Raw genomic sequence first — 13,551 nt, forward strand, 5'->3', positions numbered from 1 at the left:
TCAAATTTTATTGAAATCGGTTCAGATTTAGATATAGATCCCATATATATCTTTCGCTCGATATGGACTAATACGGTCCCAGAAGCCAGAGTTTTACCCCAATTCGGTTGAAACTTCGCACTAGGAGTACAATTAGTAGTGTAGTCAGGGGTAGTAGGGGAATATATATTTATGGACCGATATGGACCAATTTTTGCATGAGTGTTAAAGGCCATATATAAACATCAAGAGGCTCCGCATGCCAAATCTGGTTTGTATGGAAGCTATACGTAAAAGTGGTCCGATATCGCCCATTGGCAATACCATCCGATCTATATCAATAACAACTATTTTTGCCAAGTTTTAAGTCGATTGTTTCATTCGAAAGTTAGCGTGATTTCAACAGACGGACGGACATCGCTAGATCGGCTTTATGGGGTCTGTCCTATGGTGAAGGGTATAAAAACTTAAATATCGGATAATCGCAATCAATATACATCATGCTTACTCGACTGGGAGGTCTACTGAGACAACCGTCGGACCGGTTTTCGATATTTTTGAAAATCTCCCTTTCCTTGGACCAGTAGAACCGGTATTTTCAAGATGAGAACAACCGTATTTTACATTGTTTTTGGATTTTTTCGATGTAAAATATCCAATATAATGCCAAATTTTATAATTATATGTAGTTATAATTTTGATATGCAAGTGGCATTTATTTGTATGATTTAGAAAAGCTAAAAAATATTAAATTCAAGTAAACTTTTATGAGTGTAGAAGAGCATTTTTGTGTATACATTAAAACTAATGACTTGGGAAGATTTTTAATTTTTTTTTTGGCTGAACAATTGATACAATTAGTTTTCAATTTAACTTGCTTTACACTCAAAAAAAATTATTTAATTCAAAGATGTTGACCTTCTCTTATGGATTTTGGTATTTACTCCGAGTCAAGGCCGTAGCCAGGATTTTAATTCGGGGGGGGGGGGGGGTTCAACTTTAAAAAAAAATATTCATATAATCTCATGTGTAGAAAATTTTATTTATGCATAGGTATGTATACAATATTTTTATACCCTAAACTACATAGGGGTTATTATACCCTAAACCAAAAAAAGTGCCTACCAGAAATATTGATTTTAGACCCCATAAAATATATACCGATCGACTCAGAATCACCTCCTGAGTCGATCTAGCGCTTGGTGTCCATCCGTCTGTCCATGTATTTGTTGTTCACAGGATTCCGGTCGCAATTATTAACCGATTTTGATGAAATTTGGTACAGGGAGTTTTTTGGCACAAGGACTAACGCTATTGAATTTGGAAGAAATCGGATCAAATTTAGATATAGCTCCCATATATGTATCGCCCGATTTCGACAAATGGGGTCACGTTGTGCTTTTTTTTCAAACGGATCGTCACCAAATTTGGCAAAAGGTAATCTTTTTTACCGCCCTTCAAGTCTGCAAAATTTCATCCAAATCGGTTCAGATTTAGATATAGCTCTCATATATATGTATCGCCCGATTTTCCCAAATTTGGCCACAAAACCCTAATTTATCAACCGATCTTACTCAAAGTTAGCTAAATGTAATCTTCCATAGCATTAACTATATGTGTAAAAAATCATCGAAATCGGTTCAGATTTAGCTACAGCTCCCATATAAAGGGTGATTCTTTTGAGGTTAGGATTTTCATGCATTAATATTTGACAGATCACGTGGGATTTCAGACATGGTGTCAAAGAGAAAGATGCTCAGTATGCTTTGACATTTCATCATGAATAGACTTACTAACGAGCCACAACGTCGAATTTTCAGTGAATGGGCCCTAGAAAAGATGGCAGAAAATCCGCTTTTTTATCGACAAATTTGGTCAGCGATGAGGCTCATTTCTGGTTGAATGGCTACGTAAATAAGCAAAATTGCCGCATTTGGAGTGAAGAGCAACCAGAAGCCGTTCAAGAACTGCCCATGCATCCCGAAAAATGCACTGTTTGGTGTGGTTTGTACGCTGGTGGAATCATTGGACCGTATTTTTTCAAAGATGCTGTTGGACGCAACGTTACGGTGAATGGCGATCGCTATCGTTCGATGCTAACAAACTTTTTGTTGCCAAAAATGGAAGAACTGAACTTGGTTGACATGTGGTTTCAACAAGATGGCGCTACATGCCACACAGCTCGCGATTCTATGGCCATTTTGAGGGAAAACTTCGGAGAACAATTCATCTCAAGAAATGGACCGGTAAGTTGGCCACCAAGATCATGCGATTTGACGCCTTTAGACTATTTTTTGTGGGGCTACGTCAAGTCTAAAGTCTACAGAAATAAGCCAGCAACTATTCCAGCTTTGGAAGACAACATTTCCGAAGAAATTCGGGCTATTCCGGCCGAAATGCTCGAAAAAGTTGCCCAAAATTGGACTTTCCGAATGGACCACCTAAGACGCAGCCGCGGTCAACATTTAAATGAAATTATCTTCAAAAAGTAAATGTCATGGACCAATCTAACGTTTCAAATAAAGAACCGATGAGATTTTGCAAATTTTATGCGTTTTTTTTTAAAAAAAAGTTATCAAGCTCTTAACAAATCACCCTTTATATGTACCGCCCGATTTTTCTAAATTCGGCCATAAAACCCTTATTTATCAACCGATCTTACTCAAAGTTGGCTAAATGTAATCTTCTATAGCACTAACTATATGTGCGCAATATCATCGAAATCGGTTCAGATTTAGATATAGCTCGCATATATATGTATAGCCCGATTTTCCCAAATTTGGCCATAGAACCCTTATTTACTAACCGATATTACTCAAAGTTGGCTAGATCCATTCCACTATAGTACTAACGGTATTTGCAAAATTTCATCAAAATCGGTTCAGATGTAGATATAGCTCCCATATATGTATCGCCCGATTTTGAAAAATTCACCCCTAATAACCTTATTTTTGACCGTAGAGGCCTCATTTCTTAACTGATATTTCTCAAATTTTGAACAAGGTAACCTTTTGCGATATTAATCAAACCCGCAAAATATTATGCAAATTGGTTCAGATTTAAATATAGCTTCCATATATATACATCGCTCTATTTTCCCTAATTTGGCCATAGTACTCTTATTAATTAACCAATGTTACTCAAATTTTAAATTTTGATGTACCACCCGATCGTATTTATACGTACTTGTAGCTCTTACATAAGAATATTGCTCGATTTTTACAAATTTGGAGTTATTACCCACACTAATTGAACGATTTTCTCTTTTTTAATAATGGGCTCAATATTAGTGGCATACTAACTCTTTTGGTGCAAAATAAACTATAGCTCCTAATATTAGACATTTCTGCTCAGATTGTGACACGACACCCATAAACATGTACCCCCCTTTATGTTCTCCAAAACCTATACCAATGATACCCCACAAATGCTTATGTTTACTAATTCAGTAGGGGTGGTTTAGGGTATGATATAGTCGGCCCCGTCCGACTTTCTACTTTACTCACGGGAGCCACCGTGGTGCAATGGTTATCATGCCCGCCTTGCATACACAAGGTCGTGGGTTCGATTCCTGCTTCGACCGAACACCAAAAAAAGTTTTTCAGCGGTGGATTATCCCACCTCAGTAATGCTGGTGACATTTCGGAGGGTTTCAAAGCTTCTCTAAGTGGTTTCACTGCAATGTGGAACGCCGTTCGGACTCGGCTATAAAAAGGAGGTCCCTTGTCATTGAGCTTAACATGGCATCGGGCAACACTCAGTGATAAGAGAGAAGTTCACCAATGTGGTATCACAATGGACTGAATAGTCTAAGTGAGCCTGATACATCGGGCTGCCACCTAACCTAACCTAACCTACTTTACTCACTGGTTATAATATTAAATTGAGCCGACCGGCTTTTTGGGCAGCAAATAAATCAATGACTTCTTCAGTCGGCACATTTATTCGGCGATGAACCGACATTAATGCCAATCCTTTGAGACTACTCTCGCTACTCGAATTTCTTAGATACGTCTTTAATCTCTTCATTGTTGAAAATGAACGTTCGGATGAGCACGTAGTAACTGCAGGGATGGAAAATGCAGTACTATAGTACTTTTTTCAAACCTTTTTCACCCCGGACAGTACCGTAGTACCCCCGCGAATGATTTAGTACCTTTTGTGTAGACATTTTTGAGTCGATATCAGATTTATGGTACAATAGCTTTGACAAAATATTTTAATATTTTGAGAAAGTCTTTATCAACCTTATTTGCTAATAGTCTTTTACAAATATGGCAAAACATACATGTTCATGTGGGAAGAAAACCTCGATTTTGTAAGACATAGTTAAAAACAGGATTTTATTGAACTTCAAGAAAGTTTTAGTCGAAAAAAGAATGCGATTCTATATTATCGATTTTTTATTTCGGTAGAAAATGTTGTCAAAATTTTATTTCTATATAGAATTTTTGCAAAAGTTTATTTTTATAGAAAATTTTGTCAAAATTTTATTTCAATTGAAAATTTTGTCAAAATTTTATTTCAATTGAAAATTTTGTAAAAATTTTATTTCTATAGGAAATTTTTTCAAAATTTTATTTCTATAGAAAATGTTGTCAAAATTTTATTTTCTTTAAAATTCAGTCTCTCGACAATAATCTTTCCGCTCAAAAAATACCTTTTTTGTACTTTCTTAAAAATTGTATTATCCATCCCTGAGTAACTGGCAAAGTGACCAAAATTTTTAAAAGAATATGCACGTTTGGAAATATCTCTTTATTGCTTCCATCGCTGAATTAGGCAGGTTTTTTCGCAGGTTTTGCGCTATTTCATTTACACTTGTGTGTTTGGCTGTTTCGTTGTTGTTGCTATGGCCAAACAAAGCGAGTCAAGTTCACAAAAAGAACAACAAACACACATAAAAAGCAGAAATACATTTTCCAAAAATGAAATTTGTGGTGCGAGAACAAAAATAATTTTTTTTTTCGACCGTCGTTTGACGGGCTTTTCAACTAGTATTCTAGGATTTGTGCAAGTTTTATAGGTAAGCGTTTTTCAAAATAAACCTCCAGCTTTTCTTCAACATCTTCGATAAGATTTTTCTATGCCGCTAAAAATATATATTTATTTATATAAAAATATTCATTCATTTCGGGGGGGTTTGATCCCCCTCATCCCCCCCCCCTGAATACGGCCTTGCTCCGAGTCAAAGATATTGTTTCTTTCATATAAAAATTTCTTAGGAATCTATGCTCTATACATTATGGGCTTCAAACGCCTAACAAAGCAATCATACACTGCACGACCAGAGAATGAAGCCGTCCCATTTTTGTCGGCGGCGGCTGACACCCAATTTTTGCCTCCGGCGGCGGCGGCTTGATGGCTAAGCCGATATAAATTTGTCCATTCGGCGGCGGACAATTATCCATTATAAAATCAATTTGAAGTTTCGAATGGTAATGCGACTAGTTGTACAACCAATCTTACCAACAAATTTATTTCTCATTCAAATTTTCTGAGCTAAATGTTTGCAAAATTATTATAGGAGCTTGAAAATGATTGGTTGTTTTCAAAATTATGGAAAAAATAAGACAATTATATACATTTTTTTGATTTAAATCGATATTTTTGGTTAATTGGCGGCTAAATTTTAGTCGAGATGAGTCGACATATTCGTTGGCGGCGTCGACTGGCAAAATATGGTCTACGGCGACTGAAATCGGCGGCGCGACTCGGCGGCTTCATTCTCTGTGCACGACTGTGGCTCTGCGATATTTTGGCCCATCTCCGGCAAACGCCGTCTTCAGATGATCAACATTTTGGTAACTTTTAGTGCCGATTTCCAAAAAGGCCCAAGGCGCAAATGTCTAATGGGTTTGAAATTCGGAGATTTTGATAGCCAATATGCGGTAGAAATGAAGCAAAGCCATTCTTGGTTGGCGCGTGCTGAGTGTGAAGGTAATTATATCTTCAAATAGTTATATTTTGGGGTTTACTCTATGTGATTTTATAGACACGATGAACGAGCAAAAAATTAGTAATAACCAAAACCAACCAAAAGCAAAATAAACTTTTTCGAAATCTTCGATGTATTTCCTTTGAAATTTTTCTTTCAAGTTTTGCCCAGGTTCGAAATGGTTGTTAGTTTTGTCATATCCGCATTTGTAAAATATTCCCATGTATGTAGCCATGTGATCACGTACAGAATAGCAAAGGAACGTTTACATGTTTACATTGCTGCGAAACAAGTTCTCATTGTAAAATAAACAAAATCAATACAAATTGCATGGTTCAGATGAAGATCATTTCAATGTCATTGATGTGTTTATTTATTTATAATAAATAGCGTTCGACTTCAAGGAACAACAACATTCGATAGCCCAACTTACAATATGAGGGTTTATATATTAAGCTGTTTTATAGCTTTGGCAGCGGCATCAGCAACACCCTTTTATCCTAAGACCCCATCATATGGTGGTGGATCATTATTTGGCGTTCATCCTTATGGTGCTAGTCCTTATAGTGCCAATCCCTATGGAAGCCTTGGGGCACCACAACAAAATGAGCCATGGTCTGGATATCCTTGGGCCTATTCACCTTACCAAAAACCAGCCCCAATAACCGTACCCCAATATGACCCAATATGTGGTGTTTTAAATGGAGCATTTAAAACTTTCTACAATTTCGACGAATTTGCAAAGGCTATTAAACAACAGTACAGTAAGTTGAAAATATTCGATTAAAAAGCCCCTAATTCTATGCTTTTCTCTCTTTAACTAGATTACCAATTCTTTTGCCATGGGCCATGTCCTGAATTAGCGAATGACTGTACTAGTAATGAGCCTATATGTGCCACTAATGGAAAGACAACAAAGACATTCACGAATACCTGTTTGTTGGCCAAGGAAAAAATTGCCACCGGAGAAAGTAAGTACTATTCTCAGGTTATTCCCTTAATGAAATGATCCTTAATCTGATAAGTAGAAAATTACATTATCTTGAAAAGCAATATTATAAGTCTCAATGTTCCTCCGAGAATTGACACTTGGTATTCTACATTGATTGTTACTCAACAGATATGAATAATATCACTTGTGTGAAGGTGGAATATATCTCGTGTAGTGTTTTCTTGTTGCCGGTTACGTTTGGTCGAATCGGAAGCTCATATTGCTAAAGCTTTCGATTCGACCAAACTTACTATTGTTTTTTTAACTATTACTATTTGTTGTTTTTTTTTTCATCCAAAATTTAAATTAATATATTTCTTTTCGTAGATTGGATACAAATTTCTTTCGGTCCCTGTCGTGGTGATAACACTGATACAGGCGAACCACAACCTGGAGAAGAGCAGCCACCAGAAGGTGAACAACCTGGATCAGGACCCAGCGGAGGCGAACAACCTGGATCAGGACCAACTGAAGGAGAACAACCTGGATCTGGACCCAATGGAGGCGAACAACCTGGATCCGGACCTAATGGCGGAGAACAACCTGGATCGGGACCCACTGGAGGGGAACAACCTGGATCAGGACCAGGTGAAGAACCAACTGGATCGGGACATAATGGTGGAGAACAACCAGGATCGGGACCCACTGTGGGGGAACAACCTGGATCAGGCCCTACTGAAGGAGAACAACCGGGATCAGGACCAAATGAAGGCGAACAACCAGGATCAGGACCAAATGGTGGAGAACAACCAGGATCTGGGCCCAATGGAGGAGAACAACCTGGATCAGGACCCACTGGAGGAGAACAACCGGGACTAGGATCCACAGGAGAAGAACCAACTGGATCGGCACCTAATGGTGGAGAACAACCAGGGTCCGGACCCACTGAAGGGGAACAACCTGGATCAGGACCAGGTGGAGAACAACCTGGATCAGGACCTGGTGGATCAGGACCTAATGGAGGCGAACAACCTGGATCTGGACCCAATGGAGGCGAACAACCTGGATCAGAACCAAACGGAGGAGAACAACCTGGATCAGGACCAAATGGAGGAGAACATCCTGGATCAGGACCTGGTGGAGAACAGCCTGGTTCAGGACCAAATGAAGGGGAACAGCCTGGAACAGGACCTATTGGTGGCGAACAACCTGGATCAGGACCAGGTGGAGAACAACCTGGATCAGGCCCTACTGAAGGCGAACAACCGGGTTCAGGACCAAATGGTGGAGAACAACCAGGATCTGGACCCAATGGAGGAGAGCAACCTGGATCAGGACCTAACGGAGGAGAACAACCTGGATCAGGACCCACTGGAGGAGAACAACCTGGATCAGGACCAGGTGGAGAACAACCTGGATCAGGACCAGATGGTGGAGAACAACCAGGATCTGGACCCAATGGAGGGGGACAACCTGGATCAGAACCAAATGGAGGAGAACAACCTGGATCTGGACCCAATGGAGGCGAACACCCTGGATCAGGACCTAATGGTGGAGAACAACCAGGATCTGGCCCAACTGGAGGAGAACAACCTGGATCAGGACCTAATGGAGGCGAAGAACCTGGATCAGGACCTAATGGTGGAGAACAACCTGGATCAGGCCCTACTGAAGGCGAACAGCCGGGTTCAGGACCAAATGGTGGAGAACAACCTGGATCTGGACCCAATGGAGGAGAGCAACCTGGATCAGGACCTGGTGGAGAACAACCTGGATCTGGACCCACTGGAGGAGAACAACCAGGGTCAGGACCTGGTGGAGAACAACCTGGATCAGGACCAAATGGTGGAGAACAACCAGGATCTGGACCCAATGGAGGAGAGCAACCTGAATCAGGACCAAATGGTGGAGAACAACCAGGATCTGGATCCAATGGAGGGGGACAACCTGGATCAGAACCAAATGGAGGAGAACAACCTGGATCTGGACCCAATGGAGGCGAACACCCTGGATCAGGACCAGGTGGAGAGCAACCTGGATCAGGCCCTACTGAAGGCGAACAGCCGGGTTCAGGACCAAATGGTGGAGAACAACCAGGATCTGGACCCAATGGAGGGGAACAACCTGGAGCAGGGCCAAATGGAGGAGAACAACCTGGATCTGGACCCAATGGAGGCGAACAACCTGGATCAGGACCTGGTGGAGAACAACCTGGATCAGGACCTAATGGTGGAGAACAACCTGGATCAGGACCAAATGGTGGAGAACAACCAGGATCTGGACCCAATGGAGGGGAACAACCTGGATCAGGGCCAAATGGAGGAGAACCTGGATCTGGACCCAATGGAGGCGAACAACCTGGATCAGGACCTGGTGGAGAACAACCTGGATCAGGACCTAATGGTGGAGAACAACCTGGATCAGGACCAAATGGTGGAGAACAACCAGGATCTGGACCCAATGGAGGAGAGCAACCTGGATCAGGACCAAATGGAGGAGAACATCCTGGATCAGGACCCACTGGAGGAGAACAACCTGGATCAGGACCTAATGGTGGAGAACAACCAGGATCTGGCCCAACTGGAGGAGAACAACCTGGATCAGGACCTAATGGAGGCGAACAACCTGGATCAGGACCTAATGGTGGAGAACAACCTGGATCAGGACCAAATGGTGGAGAACTACCAGGATCTGGACCCAATGGAGGAGAACAACCAGGATCTGGACCCAATGGAGGAGAGCAACCTGGATCAGGACCAAACGGAGGAGAACAACCTGGATCAGAACAACCTGGATCAGGACCAAATGGAGGAGAACAACCTGGATCTGGACCCAATGGAGGCGAACAACCTGGATCAGGACCTGGTGGAGAACAACCTGGATCAGGACCCACTGGAGGAGAACAACCTGGATCAGGCCCTACTGAAGGCGAACAGCCGGGTTCAGGACCAAATGGTGGAGAACAACCAGGATCAGGACCCAATGGAGGGGAACAACCTGGATCAGGGCCAAATGGAGGAGAACAACCTGGATCTGGACCCAATGGAGGCGAACAACCTGGATCAGGACCTGGTGGAGAACAGCCGGGTTCAGGACCAAATGGTGGAGAACAACCTGGATCAGGACCAAATGGTGGAGAACAACCAGGATCTGGACCCAATGGAGGGGAACAACCTGGATCAGGGCCAAATGGAGGAGAACAACCTGGATCTGGACCCAATGGAGGCGAACAACCTGGATCAGGACCTGGTGGAGAACAACCTGGGTCAGGACCTAATGGTGGAGAACAACCAGGGTCAGGACCTGGTGGAGAACAACCTGGATCAGGACCTAATGGAGGCGAACAACCTGGATCAGGACCAAATGGAGGAGAACAACCTGGATCTGGACCCAATGGAGGCGAACAACCTGGATCAGGACCAGGTGGAGAACAACCTGGATCAGGCCCTACTGAAGGCGAACAGCCGGGTTCAGGACCAAATGGTGGAGAACAACCAGGATCCGGACCCAATGGAGGGGAACAACCTGGATCAGGGCCAAATGGAGGAGAACAGCCTGGATCTGGACCCAATGGAGGCGAACAACCTGGATCAGGACCTGGTGGAGAACAACCTGGATCAGTACCTAATGGTGGAGAACAACCTGGATCTGGACCCACTGGAGGGGAACAACCTGGATCAGGACCAAATGGTGGAGAACAACCAGGATCTGGACCCAATGGAGGAGAACAACCAGGATCTGGCCCAACTGGAGGAGAACAACCTGGATCAGGACCTAATGGAGGCGAACAACCAGGATCAGGACCTAATGGTGGAGAACAACCTGGATCAGGACCAAATGGTGGAGAACAACCAGGATCTGGACCCAATGGAGGAGAGCAACCTGAATCAGAGCCCTGTGTAGAAGAACTACCTGGATCGGAACCAAATGGAGAACAACCTGGATCAGGACCCAGTGGAGGAGAGCAACCTGGATCAGAGCCATGCGTAGAACAACTACCTGGAGGTGAACATCCCACTGGCGGAGAAAACCCTGGATCAGGACCAACTGGAGGAGAACAACCTGGATCAGGAGAACAACCTTGTCCAGGACCCAGTGGAGGAGAACAAGCTGGATCAGGAAACACTGGAGAACAACCAAGATCAGAGCCATGTGGATCAGGATCAGGATCAGGACCAAATGGAGAACAACCTGGATCAGGACCCAATGAAGGAGAACAATCTGGATCGGGACCTTATGGAGGAGAACACCACGGATCAGGACCAAACGAGTGGGACCATGCTGAATGTGAACACACTGGGGGAAAACAACCTATATCAGACCCTTCTGCGGACTTAACTCCTTTAGTTAAGCTCTTGGAACTACTTAAATCTCAAAGACAACCCACCAATCTTGGTTACCGTGCCTACACCAGAAATAAGATTGGTAACTTTGCCGGAGGAGACATTTACGTGGGTAGAACAGCCTAAGATGCTATTGACTTTAATTGTTTTGACTTAGAGTGATTAAAATAATAAACACTAGAGCTAGCGAAATGACGATGGAAATAAAATTATAATAAGTATTAAGGTTGAGTTACACACCATGCGTTAATCCGTTCGTTGATGGAAGGATTGATATTTTTCAGTTTGAAGTACTCTAACAAAACTCATCAATCAACAGACTCATTAACGCATGGTATGAAATTCAACCTTTACTGTATTTATTAATATTTAACGTATATACATAACAAATATGAATGCAGTATAACCCCAACAAATGTTAAATACAAACACACATTTACTTCTATGTAGTTGTCATTCAGCAGGAAAATTCGTCATTGCATGTAATATTATATTTATCTTAGATATCTACAATGTAGTAATAGAATAAGTAGTTAAATATCTAATTCGCTATTCAATTATTTTTTAAAGTCTATACCTTATGAAATATTTAACAAAATTTAGAAAAATTCGATGTTTATCTCTAATGCTTAAGTCCACATATATGTGCAGACTATATAGACGAATTAGTTAATAAATTAATATTGCAAGAATGGCAATATAACCAAATTATATCAGATGTCTTGTTTGTTTTCTCACTCAAGGTAAATATAAGAATTGTAATGAGAATCAATAAGTAGATTTTTTATAATTATTAAACTTATAAATACTACTATCCATTGCTATTGTTTACTTGATATTAGTATGATGTATTTATTAGAAATAATAATTACAACAATAATTCATTAAAGAAAATAAAGCTATGGCAAAGAAGTCAAATATTCGCAAAGGGAGTTTCTTCGAAAGACGAATTGCATTAATGAAAAAGTGTCGTTCAGAAATTAGGTATTGGTGTCTTATCGGCATAAACACATTTAATCTTGAGGATCTTGTAAAGCAATCCTATCACATAAATATTTTCGTTGTGCAGACTAGTTTATCTTGTGCAATATTAAAGGCTATCGAACTAGAGTAAGCTTCCAGAAACCCAACTGAATTCTCCAAAGGCAACGTAATATGCATGTCTATACCATCTATACAATTATTACCCAGCCAAAAAAGCGTCGCCAAAAAAGAAATGGAAATGTTCTTTTTGGATACGGAAGTGGTGCAAAATTGACGCAGAAGCGATGAATTTAACATGGGCTTGTCATAGGACGGAAGTTCTCCATTTCAACAGCCGTTGAACTGAATTTGCATCACTTCTTTAGGTGTGATCCGAATTCAATGTTTTGGATGTAAATTAAAATATTCTATGATATTTTGTCAAATAAATAATTTTTATAATTTTTAATGGATTCTAACGCTTGTTGGAAACGTTTGACCTCAAATATTTTCAAAAATTCACAATTTTTTCAGATTGCATTTAGCATTTTTTTCGATAAAAATTAAATGATTTGTATCATTTTATAAATTTTTACTCTGTTTTTAACCTATTTGAAACAAAAAAAGTTAAAATTACCCATTAAAAGTATGATAAAATAGGTTATAAAAAATCGAATTAAAAGAACTTCCTGGGTAGTTAAAATGAAGAACATCATTGGGAGTGCATCTTCTGGAAGTGCTTTTAAAGTTGTGCCTTTGGGAGAACTTCGTGAACTTCGTCTTTTGTTGAATTCGATTTGTCTTTTAGTCCGAAGATTATTTTGAATAACAAAAGCACTGATTTCTTTAAGTAATAATATTTCAAATAACCATTGATAGTATAGATAAAATAGCTAGTGGTCGGTATATACCGCCTTGCTTGGGTATAGGTACGATTCGTTTCCACATTAATGGAAAAGTTGACATCATTGGAATGCATTTGAAAAGGACTGTGACACAGGGGAGAATTTGGTTTTATGTCATCCAGACAAAAGATTTTGTATTCACTGAATTGAAAGACCTCATTCTGTGTCACTCAAATACGCGTGAGTTCACTTAAAACTTCTTAACAGCGTCTTCTAAATTGTATGTTAGTCCATACGTGGTATATATTAGACAAAAAAGGTATATATAGGTAAGTCTACAAACAATTACTAACCGATATGGACTGTTGAGCTACAATTAGAGAGCCATAATTGGGGACTATATACAATTATGAACCGATATGGATCAATTTTTGTGTAATTGGGGTTCGGTTATCTGAGGGCTATACATAACCATATACTATATATTAACACCACGTACCAAATTTCAACCAGATCGGATGAAATTTGCTCCTCCAAGAGGCTCCGGAAGTC

The 13,551-nt window shown here is 40.6% G+C and overlaps 2 protein-coding genes across 21 annotated transcripts in view; one reads left to right on the forward strand and one right to left on the reverse strand.

The window, feature by feature from the left end:
- mwh (multiple wing hairs) overlaps positions 1 to 13,551 on the reverse strand; it is a 446,956-nt gene that overhangs the window by 288,393 nt on the left and 145,012 nt on the right. The gene's annotated exons all lie outside the window — the stretch shown is intronic.
- On the forward strand, positions 6,320 to 11,902 carry LOC142237502 (uncharacterized). 19 transcript variants are annotated; one of them, XM_075308848.1, is made up of 5 exons: positions 6,320 to 6,681; positions 6,742 to 6,888; positions 7,236 to 9,638; positions 9,699 to 9,755; positions 9,963 to 11,902. In XM_075308848.1, the coding sequence occupies exons 1-5, from the start codon at positions 6,354 to 6,356 to the stop codon at positions 11,315 to 11,317; spliced, it is 4,290 nt and encodes a 1,429-aa protein (XP_075164963.1). In that variant the 5' UTR covers positions 6,320 to 6,353; the 3' UTR covers positions 11,318 to 11,902. The 19 variants fall into 19 exon arrangements, with proteins under 19 accessions (XP_075164963.1, XP_075164964.1, XP_075164952.1 ...); XM_075308849.1 differs by having other exon boundaries at positions 9,699 to 9,725; XM_075308851.1 differs by having other exon boundaries at positions 6,321 to 6,681; positions 7,236 to 8,234; positions 8,472 to 8,501; positions 8,676 to 11,902.

The sequence above is a fragment of the Haematobia irritans genome, chromosome 5, assembly GCF_050003625.1.
Source record: "Haematobia irritans isolate KBUSLIRL chromosome 5, ASM5000362v1, whole genome shotgun sequence".
Classification (NCBI taxonomy): domain Eukaryota; kingdom Metazoa; phylum Arthropoda; class Insecta; order Diptera; family Muscidae; genus Haematobia; species Haematobia irritans.